This window comes from Centruroides sculpturatus, unplaced genomic scaffold, assembly GCF_000671375.1.
Source record: "Centruroides sculpturatus isolate CEXI.00-Female unplaced genomic scaffold, Cexi_2.0 scaffold1388, whole genome shotgun sequence".
NCBI classification, from domain to species: domain Eukaryota; kingdom Metazoa; phylum Arthropoda; class Arachnida; order Scorpiones; family Buthidae; genus Centruroides; species Centruroides sculpturatus.
Window position 1 is genome coordinate 174901 of NW_019385644.1, and position 15089 is coordinate 189989.

Sequence of the window (15089 nt, forward strand, 5' to 3'; positions counted from 1 at the left end):
TCGTTACGCATCGACAAAAATTCAACCCGGGCCGACACGCAACGGAGAGAAATTTCGAAATTGGATAGGTTAATTTCATCGAAAATGCATCGTGGCTGGCGAAGTTTGAAAGATCGCGCCCAAAAACAGTGATACCAAAGATTGGAGAATGAGAAGGAGAGCCGCCTTGAGTGTCAAAGTGACTCCCCTTAGTAGTGAGTCTCCGAGACATAGTCTTGTCCCAAATACGGTTTTGCCGTTTTACTTGTTTAACAATTAATTCAATATATTAATGAAGTAAAACAAAAACAATACTAAATTCTAGGAAATAAAACTTTAAACTCTTAATTTTTATTTTTTTAAGTTGCTTTTTCTAGCTATTTCACATAAACAGTACCATTGAGAAAAAAATTAATATGATGGAAAATATGGTTTATTTGTTTACGGCAACGTAACACATGGGCGATCTACCGAGATCTCCCCTTTACTTCTCGAAAATAATTTCTATGGGAAACTGCCCCTATTTAGATGTTACCAATGTCAAAAAACAGCAAACTCCACATTGTTTGCCCATTGGCCAGGCGTGAACCCACCATCAAATAATAATGTTCCGTGGTTTTGTCCACTCAGCCACTGGTGGGCGAGTGAACAAAGCCATGGTTTATACAACAATCCGCAAATAAATTGGGGCGTGAATATTTCATATTTGAATTAGCCCCTCTTGGGGTACTTCTGGATCTGCTCCGTGACTACGTATGACACCATATTGGAAGTATTTGTAGTATTCGTGAATAGTATTCATCCATCTCTAATAAATATTCAATTTACCAAACATTATTTATGTTGTCTGTGGATGATTTTATTTATGAAACAATACAAAGAATATTTACAGATGATTCTTTTTCAATGCAGAAACAATGACTCATTCTGTGCTCATTAAAGCAGCGAATGAGTCATTGTTTCTGCAACAAATCATACTTTTTCCATAATTGTGTGAATTCTAAAACTTTCTTTGACTGATTTTCAAAAGGTTCTCTCGGTGGCTTCCTCCACCTGACCGGTTCCACGTCCAATATTCCACCGATGACTTCCTTTAAAATATTGAAAATTATGTTATCTACTCGCAAAAATCATTATTTAAAAAGTTAAATTTGAGTCTTACTTTTCCGAAATACGATGGAAATAGCTTTTCGTCTTCTACAACGTGGGCAAATCCACCGCTCGTACCAAATTCCACACTAAAGTATGGCAAACCTTTTGGGACCTGAGATAAAATAAATGTCTTTACATAAACTGATAAAGATTTATTGATAATTTTAGAAAAATTGCTTTAATGTTTTATATGGATACAATAATTTTGTTGCATGTCCATTCTGAAGACAAAAGAGGATCCAGTGTGTCATTTCTACGTATTGTTTATTACGTAAGATGGAATTTTCTCGACACACAAGTTTACAAATTTTGGAGAAGCTTGGGTATTAATAATTAATGGAGTCGGTCAGTAGGAACGAGGGATGAAAAAAAAATCGATCCTACTATTTAAGAAAAAAAGCCCCAAATTGAATTTGAACCCAAATTTCCATGCCTGTAAGCTGAATAAAAGGTATAAATTAGGTTAAATGCTCAACATACCACTTTAAATAGAAGGAGTTAACAGTGCAGAATTTATTTTATTGCTCATACAGTACTTGTATTCCAGACATAAGCATTCACGGTTAATCATTACACGGATAATCGAGAGTATACTGTACAAGGTCTGTTCAAAAAGTATCGGACCTTATTTTTTTCCGCGTAAACCAATGATTGCGAGAGAGGCCTCCTTCGGTGGAGTTGTGGAGGGGACAGTCATGCACAGCCCTGAATTTTTTCCCGCCTGCAGAAAGCGTCAGTCGTTGGCAATCGGCGTATGAGTGAGGTCATGTAGTGCGCTCTCGTTGGANTTTAACGTGTTAATGTTATGTTATGAACTAATTAATAAAAACACTACCCAAACTGGCATTAAAAGTAAATTGTAAAGTTTGTAATTGAAGTTTGCCTCTAGCAGAGAGCAAGAATAGTGAATGTTATGGCTTCCTTTGAGAATGAATTAATAAAAAAGTCAAGGCTAGAATCTCAAATCATGTGCTTTGTAGAAATGTAGAAATTGTAAAGATCTGCATGCTAGTTTGTATAAATACAGTAATATTTCTTGATCAAACAGAGTCTACAGTATATGATATATTTAAAACTGACAATGTTTTGAAAACAAGTACACAATGACATTAATAATAATAAATACCTTGAAGTACATAGGAGCCATATCACCATCTTCTTTTGGTACAGGAATGCATTCAATAAAACAATGAGGATGCCATCTATGATGAACACTTGTCTCCATAAATATAACAGTTTTATCCATTTCGTCAAACATTTTAATCAGGCATTTTTTCAAGGTCTGTATTAAATTAAAATACAATAGAAATAATAAATATGTTTTTTGAAAGATTAATTATTAAACTGAATTTAATTACATTCAATACAATCAAACTTACATTAAAAACATTATAGATTACACTACAGTTAAAAACATTTGTTATTTTACTTACTTAGAATCATTTGTACCTCAAAGTCAATAAATTTATTTTTGCCGACCAAAGGTCCGATACTTTTTGAACAGACCTTGTATGTACTTAAAACTGTAACGTTAAATATTTAGAAGAATATGCTTCAGATTGAAATGTTTTCATCTAAAAATTTTAAAATGAAAATTTATTTTGTTGGTGTTAAAACTTGACTGTAATTTTTAATCACATTATTAAGTTATTTAATTTAAAATATATGCTCTCCACCTCAAATTAGTAGTGACTTGCTCCTGTGCACCATACTTTTCCTGTTAGCAAGAGTGTCAAGCCAGTCATTTAACCCCTTTCAGGGGAAAATTTTTGAATTAAAATAACATGATTTCCACTTAAACTGGTAATATAAATTAAGTTTCTTTTGATAAATCGAAATTTAGATGAAAAAATTTTTTAAATTCTGTAATCTTGTGTTTGCAAGTGTAAAGGAAGACTGTGATTCAATGATTCAAAATGTAGAATTTTAATTTCATCTACTCTGGTTGATTTCATCCATTATCAAATGCATTCCAGGCCTACAAGTAAGGGTTATTCATTAAATTTGTTATATATAAATACAAAATTAGTTAAAAAATATCTTTTAAATAATACTAGTTACTGATGAAGGGCTGTAAAATGAAAGTCAGCCCAAAATGCATCTAATAATGCTTGAAATAAACAGTAAATGAAGTTAAATTTCTGTGTTTTGGATCATTTAATCACCAAAAGAGTTCCTTTACACCTGCACACACAGGATTATGGAATTTAAAGAATTATTTAATATATGTGTAGTTGGCAATTCCAACAATAAAGGCAATTTAGATCTTTTTTTCTTTCTTTGGTTATACATAGGAATTATAAGTATACTTGCAGATTAACTTAAAAATTAAACTTACCGAATGAAGAAGATCTTTCTTGTAAAGATCAATTAATTTCTTGTTAAGTGACCATTCTGTTTCAGATTCCATAATGGCTTTCTAAAAAAGAATAAACAAAAGTTTTAGAATAACAACAACAAACATTATATATGGACAGTACTTATCATTTGTTAATAATGTAAGTTCATTGATATAACAACTATACTTAATACAAATACTATAATAAAATTAGAGTAAATGAATAATTTTAATGAAAAATTAATTTCAGTAATAAATTTTTTTCAGAAATCTTAATAATGTTGCTAGATATGGTATTTCATATTAAAATCATTAATTCATATCTAAATACTTAAATATTTATAATTCTAGAATTTATTTTATTGTCGATACTATGGATACACAGTACATCATTTGTATTCAATTTTTTAAATATAGTTGCTGTGATTTGTTGCTAGGAGGCAATAGTAGCAAATATGGCGATAAGCAAATATGAAAAGTCATCTTGTGTGTTGGAATGTGCAGGAACCTTGCTTGTTGTAATTGTACAGCAGCAATTTTGGGCAGAATTCCATAAGGAGCCACCCATGTAAACATCCTGAAATAGTATGTAAAATTCCAGGATGAAGGCTGTTTCTTCACTGCTCCTTGTCCTGGATGCTCAGGACCAAGTGAAAATACTGTAGATTGTGTTCGACAAATCTATGAGCATAGCCCCTGCAAGTCTACACATGTAAGGTTAGAAGTCGGTACCTTGCCTGGCACATTCTCTGCAAGAGACTGAACTGACATGCACATGGAAGAAAATGGATTATCAGCTAAATATCTGTCACATCAGCAAAGATGGACAAATTGAACATTTGTGACTCACATAAAAAATCTTGGAGAGTTTACCCTTTATTTCAATGTTAAAAAATATAGTATCAGTTGTGCAGTTTATGAATAATCCTGTACAATATTTGATGTTATTAAGTTCAAAAAAGGCAAATGATTTTACACTGAAAAGCATACATGCTTTGAAATGAACCATTCAATTATTAAACTTTTAACGTGTTAATGTTATGTTATGAACTAATTAATAAAAACACTACCCAAACTGGCATTAAAAGTAAATTGTAAAGTTTGTAATTGAAGTTTGCCTCTAGCAGAGAGCAAGAATAGTGAATGTTATGGCTTCCTTTGAGAATGAATTAATAAAAAAGTCAAGGCTAGAATCTCAAATCATGTGCTTTGTAGAAATGTAGAAATTGTAAAGATCTGCATGCTAGTTTGTATAAATACAGTAATATTTCTTGATCAAACAGAGTCTACAGTATATGATATATTTAAAACTGACAATGTTTTGAAAACAAGTACACAATGACATTAATAATAATAAATACCTTGAAGTACATAGGAGCCATATCACCATCTTCTTTTGGTACAGGAATGCATTCAATAAAACAATGAGGATGCCATCTATGATGAACACTTGTCTCCATAAATATAACAGTTTTATCCATTTCGTCAAACATTTTAATCAGGCATTTTTTCAAGGTCTGTATTAAATTAAAATACAATAGAAATAATAAATATGTTTTTTGAAAGATTAATTATTAAACTGAATTTAATTACATTCAATACAATCAAACTTACATTAAAAACATTATAGATTACACTACAGTTAAAAACATTTGTTATTTTACTTACTTAGAATCAGTATTAAGATAAAACGGGCTACAAACCTGAATTTCAGACCAAACGTCTTCGTCTAATAATGTACCAGAAGTAACGTGAGCCATTGGAACAATGTAGCAATGATAATCAACTAAAGATTGGCAACCAGGCAATGATAAGTACACCTATAATTGTATATTTATGCATGTATAAATGAGCTTTGTTAATTAAATATCTTAACGAAAATAAATCACTTATATTTACTCTAATATTTGGTAAAGATATTATTATATTGAAATAAATATCCCTGTATAAGTAAAAAGTGTTCAGATTTTAAAGCAAATTTTTTTAAATTACCTAAAAGTTTTTCCTTTTAATCATATAATAAATGACTAAAAAAAAACTTGTAATCAATAATTGCAGTGTTTCAATAAAAATTAATTTAAAACAAATATTTTTTATCTTTATTCCATGATTTGTTCTATTTCTAATAATTTGTATTGAAAAAAAATCATCCATAACATATGTATCACAATAAAATTTTAACAACATTTACAGAAATAGTTATATTTGTGATTAATAACTATATCTATTATAATCAAATATATATTAAAATCAAAATAAAACATTATTATTATTATAAACTCAACACACCTTAATACTGAGAAAGCACATTTATTCATCTAAACAAACGTTTTCAACCCATTTCATGGGCCATCATCAGGTTAAAGACGTTCGAATCAACGGCTTTTCGAACACGTTCAAATTTAAGTTACATTAGAACATATGTTGAAATAAAATTAAGTAACAAGCATAACGAAATTAATACAATAAGTAAGAAAAACGAAATAAAATATAAATAAAATGAAATACAAAATACGATAATTCCCCACAATACAATATGTAAACATTTTTTATAGTAACTCAGGTTTTTTGAGCCTGGTGGATGTATCCTCTTACGAGTTCTTTCTGATTATGTATTTCCATGCCGATGGTAAAATGGTTGCATCTTTATAGTTTAAACATTTATCTGTTAAGCTAGACCTGTAGATCTCACACTTCTCTGTTGTGGATGCAAGCGTTGGTGAGTGCACATTTGCAATGATTCTGGCCTCTTCCCATTTAACTATGGATCCATCTGTCTGTGCTATTTTTGATAACGCTGTTGTATATCTGCTCTTTGCTATGTCATACTTATGCTCTTTCATCCTTACGTTAAGATTTCTATTTGTGACTCCTATATATTCTTTATCTATTCCTAATTGGTCGTTCTTGTATGGTATTGCGTACACTCCTGGTTGTTCTTTTTCATTAATTTTTTCTTTGTCATTTCTTAGCAACGTATATAAGGTGGGAGCTCTTTTGTATACAATATTGGTGTTTTTGTAGTTTGCAATTTCTTTCATAACTGGAGATAGACGTTTATTATATGTGAATTTTGTGATGTTACTGCTTCCATCCGGTTTTTTCTTTTTGCCTTTTCTAGGTCGTCGTATGCGGTAATTATGCGTTCTACAGGTCTAGCTTAACAGATAAATGTTTAAACTATAAAGATGCAACCATTTTACCATCGGCATGGAAATACATAATCAGAAAGAACTCGTAAGAGGATACATCCACCAGGCTCAAAAAACCTGAGTTACTATAAAAAATGTTTACATATTGTATTGTGGGGAATTACCATATTTTGTATTTCATTTTATTATCTTTTATTTCGTTTTTCTTATTTATTGTATTAATTTCGTTATGCTTGTTTACTTAATTTTATTTCAACATATGTTCTAATATAATTTAAATTTGAACGTGTTCGAAAAGCCATTGATTCAAACGTCTTTAACCTGATGATGGCCCATGAAATGGGTTGAAAACGTTTGTTTAGATGAATAAATGTGCTTTCTCAGTAGTAAGGTGTGTTGACTTTATAATGTTAAAGAATCTGAGTGTGAATAGGAGATTATTATTATTATTTATTAACTTGAAATTCCCCATCAAGCATGATGTAATACTTTTTATGAGAAAGTAAAGATTAAAAAATTGAAAAGAGTACAGATTTCAAGAAATTCAAGACAATGTTTTCAAGTCTAAAACTATCTCTTAATGGATTTCAGTTGCTAACATTTCTACAAATTAAGTAGTTTATAATATCTGTTGTAACATAATGAATAATAAAACAAAATTTCACCTTGAGTGGACAAAAATAGTTGGAGTTATAGAGAATTCACTTGCATACATGTAAACAGATTTGGGCTTTTATATTAAAATCTTTCTTTATAAAATTTCTTTATATACTACATTCCGAGTAAAGGCTCTATTGTCTTTTAAAAGATTTACTTGCTGTCTTCTTTTAGTAATAGACACCTTCAGTGCTTTTTTTGGGAAAAAAATGTAGTGGAATGCTCATCTCATTACTAAAAACATATTACATGCATCGTACACAAGATTCGGTACACAAGCAGGAGCAGGACTGTCTTAATAATTTTATTGCCGATCTTCTATGCTCAACATTTTCATTTTCATAAAGGGGATGAAGACTCGGGACTACTCATTGGTATTGCCTGAGTGTGAAGAAGAGTAGAGGAAAGGTAGTCTATGCTCAACAGAGTGATTCAACATGGACCAAACATCAAATTTTCAAAAATTCTCTTAAAACTTTTAAAATATATAAAAAAAAAGTAGTGGAATGCTATTCCATTGCATTCTATGACAAAAAAAGCACTGGACACCTTAATATTGTTTTGATGATTGATGTTGTAATGCTGTTTCTGCAGCCCTTGACAAAGCCATTCTTACTCAAGTTTGACTTCACAGCCTTTAGAAGCCTTGATTGTTCTTATTCTTTTAGATCTAGAATTTGCCTGACCAATTTTACTTTTACCCTTCCCTAAACATTTTTTGTATTTTTTTGGACAAAATAGTAAGTGTTTTTAATTCCACATTGATAAAACAAAGATGAACTGTATGTACATTAGTTAGATAAGCAATAACACTTTCTAAATAATGGGCTTGTTAGACCGTTACTTCTGATTGGATAATAAAACTTCACATGGTCAGTATGGAAGGATTTTTAAAAAATTTGTTACAGAAGTGATATGATGTGGCTCTCTTTTTTTAAAGTTTAAATTTAATGAAGTAAGTTCAAAATCCCTTTGAAGGTATCTCTATCTTAACTTGGTGGAGGGGCTTGTGTGCTTCAACAACCTCGAGAACTATGCCGGCGGTAGTTTAGCTACCGGCAGGTCTTCGTGGAGTGGGAGCCAGACTAAGAGAGATACCTAGGAGAAGAAAAACTCCGACCCAAAACCCCGATAGAGGAAACAGCTTCTATCGATACTAGCCTGAGGCAGAAATCAAATGATAACAAAATGGCTCATGTCCAGATAACTACAAGCCAGATCATAGTGATTGGAAGGTTGTAGCACTGCAATGCAGAAGGCAAGGGGAAACCACTGCATTACTTTCCCAAGTCTACCTACAAATACAATGCACTCTACAAATCAAATCTTGGCCCCCCAGTCTCCGTCAGACCTTCAATGGTCAGGGGGTGCTAAGAATCTGCGGAAAGGCCAATATTGGTACTTGGAATGTGAGGAGCCTATATCAAAAAGCAAAGTTGCATAATGCCAAAAAAGAGATGAGAGGATACAACCTGGACATTCTTGGAATTAGCGAAGTGAGATGGATTAATTCAGGCAAAATGAAAGTTGGAAACCACACAATTTGGCACTCAGCAGGTAACACACACAATAACTGAGTGGCCATTATAATGAATGAAAAATTCGCTAATATTATGGAGGGGTTCAAAGAACAGTCTGACAAAGTAATAGCTGTGAAAATCAATACGAAGCCCTTTAAGTTAAACATAATACAAGTATATGCACCTACAACAGATGCAAATGACCAAGACAGAGAGGAATTTTACAAAAAAATAAAAAATGCACTGGAAACCACTAAGTCACAAGAAATTACCATTATAATGGGAGATTTAAATGCAAAAGTTAGCAAGGGTAGAGAGTTGGAGATTGTAGGCCCATTTGGTCTAGGAGAAAGGAATGAAAAAGGAGACAGACTAGTGGAATTCTGTAGTAAATACAACTTAACAATAGCAAATACCTGGTGTGATCAACCGAGAAGACTATATATGTGGAAAGCCCCTTCTGATAACTCTAAAAACATAATCAGAAATCAAATAGACTATTTCATGACCAATCAAAGATTCAAGACCATGATCACTAAAACCGAAACTTACCCTGGTGCAGATTGTGGCTCTGATCACAACTTGCTGGTAAAGCAACCTTAATTTAAAACTAAAAATAACTAAGAATTTTATTGTAAATTAAGAATAACTAAGAAGCCCCAAACAAATTTTAAACATGGAGGCACTAAAAAACGTCTCTGTTATATCAAGATATCAAGAAATTATCAAGAACAAACTGAAAGAACATGAAGACAGCAACTACATGACAAATCCAGAGGTTCAATGGCAAATACTGAAATCAGTAATTGTTAATGCAGCTGAGAAAACAATTGGATATAAAAAATTTGAAAAGAATAAGCCATGGATGACAAATGAAATCTTACAGCTCATGGATGAAAGGAAGAAGCATAAAAATAAAAATCAACAAATGTATATGAATATACACAGACAAATACAGAAAAAAAATTGTAAGAGCAAAAGAAAACTGACTAAAAACTAAATGCGAGGAATTGGAAAGAGACCATAACTCCAAAGACCTACATAAAAAGATTAGGAACTAACAGGAAGATTTCCATTAAGAACAGGATGTGTAGGAAAAAAAGATGGCAAAATAACAACAAATTTGGTAGAAATGAAAAAATCATGAGAGGAATATATTCAAACACAATATTCATCTATCTCAGGTTCTTCAAAATACCTTTGGTGTTTTGAAGAATCTGAGATAGATGAAGAAGGCCCAGACATTATGGTAGAAGAAGTGAGACATGCAATTAAAAACATGAACGAAGGTAAGGCAACTGGACCAGATGGAATTCCCATTGAATTTATCAAAAAAAATATAGGTGACGAAGGATTAGATGCATTAGCAGACATCTTAAATAATATATACAAAAAAGGGAAGGCACCGGATGAAATGAACTATTCTATTACGGTATCTATACCCAAGAAAACAGGAACTATAAAACATTGTGAACACAGAACAATTAGCTTGCTAAACCATATAAGCAAAATATTACTAAAATCATTCACAACAGAATATATGGCTAAATTGAAAGTAACATCAATAATACTCAATTTGGCTTTTGAATGGGAGTCGTCACAAGAGAAGCAATCTTTGTCCTCTCTCAAATCACTGAAAAAACAATCGATATGAATGTCCCCATTTTTGTGTGCTTCCTGGACTATAAAAAAGCATTTGATAAGATACAGCATGATAAACTACTTGAAATACTTTGTAACCTAAGACTAGACAAAAGAGACATTAAGATCATTAAAGATGCATATTGGAATCAGAAAACAAAAGTTAGATTGGGAAATAAAGAATCTGAATGGATTGAAGCAAAAACAGGTGTTAAACAGGGCTGTGTACTTTCACCAATCCTATATAATTTGTATGCTGAGTACATAAAGCAGGAGGCACTGGAAGATAGAACAGCAGGTATAAAGATTAACGGGATAAGCATTAACAATCTCAGAAATGCAGATGACACAGTCATTCTCGCTACATCAGAAAAAAACTACAAACACTGTTAAATGAACTAGTATCAAAAAGAGAAGAAATGGGACTCACAGTAAATACACTGGACGACAAAAAAAATAACGCACCATGAAGGACTTGTTGGATTTGAATAAAAATTGGTATGTTACATCATCTTAGCTAGATATGTAAATGATTAGCTTTTGAGAGCAGGTTCTTGTGTTACATCGCCACCAGAGGGAAAAAAATGCTTCCGCTATCTGGTATAAAAGTGCATGCTGTGACGACTTGTGCATATGTTCTGCGCTTTTATTCGTGGTTTCGACTTCATTGTGTGACAGACATGCCTCTACGACGCAATCGACAACCTTACACTCAGTTAAGTGAGTTTGAGAGAGGTCGCATTGTTGGATTNTGTACAAAGAAGACTAAGACAATGTGCATAAGTAAAGATAAGCATACAATAAAGATAAAATGCAGAGGGGAGAACCTTGAACAAGTAGATAGTTTCTGTTATTTGGGGAAAAGATTTTATTCAGACAATAACATATCAAAGGAAATCCGAAGCATAATTGGACAAGCTAAAGATAAGTTTAACCAGATGAAAAACATTCTGTGTGAAAACAAACTAAATATACAATTAAGACTAAAAACACTAAAATGCTACATTTGGCTCATTTTGCTTTATGGATGTGAGGCATGGACACTACGAAAAGATATGGAGAGGAAAATTGAGGCCTTTGAGATGTGGGCAATCAGAAGAGTGTTGAAGATCAAATGGACTAGCAGGACCACTAATGACAGGGTGTTAAAGATGGCAGATACTAAAAGAGAATTAATAAAAATAATAAAGAGGAGAAAACTAGCATACTGTGGACACATACTGAGGGGAGAAAAATATGAAATCCCCAAACTCACATCAGAAGAAAGATTGAGGGAAGAAGATCAAGGGGAAGAAGACGAGGCCGGATGAATGACCACAACAATAGAGATTTGTGGTATTTTTTGGCTGCCAACCTCCCCTAGGAGAAGGTACAGGCAGAAGAGGCCATTTAGGCCATTGCCAAAATATTTAAAAATGCGACTTAAGGGAAATTCCCTCATCAAACATGAACTAAATGATGTCACTGCAACATAAGTGTGATCACCAATCCAAAATTGATAAAACACTTAGTCTATAGCTAATATTTCTGCAAAACAAATAGCTTATACTTTCTGTCAGAACATAAAATGAATACAACCAAAATTTCATCTGAATTGGACAAAAATTGCAGGTATTAAAAGAGAGAGAGAGAGAGAGAGAGAAAGGGGCACAATGGTTCTTTTATTAGTAATAATTTCCAAAAAATTTCAAATGTAATAAAAGTTTGGATTGACTTTTGCATCAAAACTAAATTATAAATGAATAATTAACTAATAATATAAAATATTTCCAGATATTTAACAAAATTTTAAACTAATAGATATTATTTTTAAAATTAACTGTACTGTTCAAAGCATTAACAATCTCAGAAATGCAGATGACACAGTCATTCTCGCTACATCAGAAAAAAACTACAAACACTGTTAAATGAACTAGTATCAAAAAGAGAAGAAATGGGACTCACAGTAAATACANGGTTCTTTTATTAGTAATAATTTCCAAAAAATTTCAAATGTAATAAAAGTTTGGATTGACTTTTGCATCAAAACTAAATTATAAATGAATAATTAACTAATAATATAAAATATTTCCAGATATTTAACAAAATTTTAAACTAATAGATATTATTTTTAAAATTAACTGTACTGTTCAACCCTTTACTAACACCAGAAGTTTACTACACTTGCAATCAAAAATCAAACTTGTTACTGGCATGTATCCTATAGAAGATCTTTTATAGAATACACCTCAGTAACAGGTTGATTTTTTATTAACTGTTGAGTAACTGTTTTAATTAACAAATTAATTTTACACAACAGTTTAATTCAATTGCTTTACAAATATTCAACTACTTACAGTTTTTCCAAGAGAAACAATTAAATGTTTCTTCATATGGGAACTGTCTAAACAGAACTGACACTTCCCCAGAGCCGAAGATCTTCTCATGTGTTCTGTAAATAATTAAAAATTATATTATTTTAAATATATGACTTCATACAAAAATAAAAGAAATGCAATTTAAAATAAATTTCAGCAAATAAACTTACTAAAAAAACTATTCTGATTTTACGTACAACATACTTTCTGATGCTATACATTAGCAGTTCTCAACCTTCTGAGGTTGTGGAACACCATTCATACTTTTTTAGCATCAATGTGTTCAAAAATTAACAAACAATTCAGAGTTTACTATGCTCATGAAACCTTGTAGCAATCTTATAACATAATTGAGATGGGTTGTTGATAATGATAATAATAATAAGTGCAGAGCCCAAATGGTTAAGAGTTGAAAGTTGAAATTTGATACACAGTTCGGGTATGTCACGAGAATGTACTACACTAAGAAGGGATTTTTCGAAATTCCCCCCCACAGAGGAGAGGGAGAGGGTTAAGGTTTATCCTAAAAAACTCAGCTTCTACTGTACTATTTTAAATGCAATTTTTTATTTTTAACTGCTTTTTAGTATGGTACGCCATGAGATTGCACCCTAATAAAAAAGGTTTTTGGAAATCCCCCACAGGGAAGAATAGAAGATTAAGGATTACCTTCAAGAACTTGGCTTCTATTATACTGTTTGAAATGCAGATTTTTGCACTTTTGACTGCATTTTAGTAGTATATGCCATGAAATGCACAGTAAGAAGGGATTTTTGGAAATTCAACTCTCCAATTGAAAAAAAGATAGTTAGTTTTAGTAAGTATAAAGTGTAAATAATAAAGAAGGAAAGTAAATAGTGGCACATATAGTATACATTTTGGAAATTAATAAATAATTTGATCATTTCTACTCTTCAGGTAACCCAAAAACAATAAATCCAAAATAAACGAATTTGAACAAATATTTGAATTCATTCTAAATTTGAAATATAATGTTCCAAACAAGTTTTTTTAGCTTTTAGAATTTAAAATTAATCGTTTATTCAAGTAAGGTTATCATCAAGTAAGTTAATTCTCCATTATAATGAGAATTAACTTACTTGCCTGAGCAATGTTAGGCTCATCTACTAGTAAACTTTATTGTCTGGTATAAAATAGTTATATCTTTCCGACTGTTTTATTTGTTTATGGCAATGCAACACGAGAGATCTGCCAAGAAGAATGCCTCCCAGGAGGACTTTCTGTGGGAAATTGGTCCTTATTTAGGTGTTATGAACTTGAAAAACTCCAAGTGGCCAGCCCACTGGCGAGTTGCAAACCCACAACCATCTCCAGTGATTTTATCCACTTGGCCACTGGTGAACATATGTTTTTGAAAAATGAATTTAATAGATCAAAATTCTTTATTTAGGAAATCTTTATCTTAATAAAATATTTACATATAATTTGAAACTGAATAATGTAAATGTTTTATTAAGATAAAATTCTTTATTTAGGAAATCTTTGATTTATTAAATTCATTTTTGAAAAAGATATGTTCACAGTGGCCAAGTGGATGAAATCACTGGACACTGGTCATGAGTTTGCAGTGTGCCAGTGGGCTGGTCATTTGGAGTTTTCTGGGTTTGTAACACCTAAATAAGTGTGAGGAACCGAGGTTAATGCTTTAACCCTTTGCCGGCAACTGTTTGGCAAAAATCACTCACATTGTCTGTGGATGGCATTTTTTGCTTTGGGTATTTTGTGCTTTGATACCTGAGTAACAGACACCATTAACAAACTTAATGTGATCTTTCGGGTCGGCACTTCTTTGGTGCCTTGTCAGGATTGACACCACCATGTTTATCGGAACACGGAAACCAAGACGGCGATTACGTCACACCGTCGCGCGAGCGGTCTTGTAAGTGGACAGACGGATTCGTAATGTCGGATCGAGAGACAACATAAGGAAGTGACTCGCACTACAATTCAACCGTAACAAAGATTTAATTTTAAAAAATGTTTATTAGGTACGATACAGAGTTCTAAGGTTATGTCGTGGAGAGAGAGAGTTTACAGAATGAGCGCGAGTTGTATAATTACCTGGGGATAATATGGCTGTGCTCGGAGACAAAAATTTGGTTGATAATTGTCCGATGAGCGTTGAGACTTGGTCCGATGATGATTAGGTTTGCGATAATATCCACAGCACAATGATGGCACAAAGTATCCAAAAAAAGATGGCCACTGATTGATGATATTCCGCTATCCGAGATATTGGATGATATTGGGATTAAACGGTGTGGGTTTTCTG

The 15089-nt window shown here is 32.1% G+C and overlaps 1 protein-coding gene across 5 annotated transcripts in view; it reads right to left on the reverse strand.

Annotated features, from left to right (window-relative positions):
* Positions 1-816: 816 nt before the first annotated feature.
* The window catches only part of LOC111640843 (CWF19-like protein 2), a 35649-nt gene continuing 21376 nt past the window's right edge, over positions 817-15089 (reverse strand). For 4 of the 5 annotated variants that reach the window (XM_023386914.1, XM_023386911.1, XM_023386913.1 and 1 more), the window contains exons 7-12: positions 12776-12870; positions 5173-5289; positions 4831-4986; positions 3470-3550; positions 1142-1243; positions 817-1070 (exon numbers count right to left, since the gene is read on the reverse strand). In XM_023386914.1, coding sequence (XP_023242682.1) covers positions 933-1070; positions 1142-1243; positions 3470-3550; positions 4831-4986; positions 5173-5289; positions 12776-12870 — 689 coding nt within the window. In that variant the 3' untranslated portion in view covers positions 817-932. The remainder of the gene's footprint in view (positions 1071-1141; positions 1244-3469; positions 3551-4830; positions 4987-5172; positions 5290-12775; positions 12871-15089) is intronic. The other variant, XM_023386912.1, reaches the window with a different exon arrangement.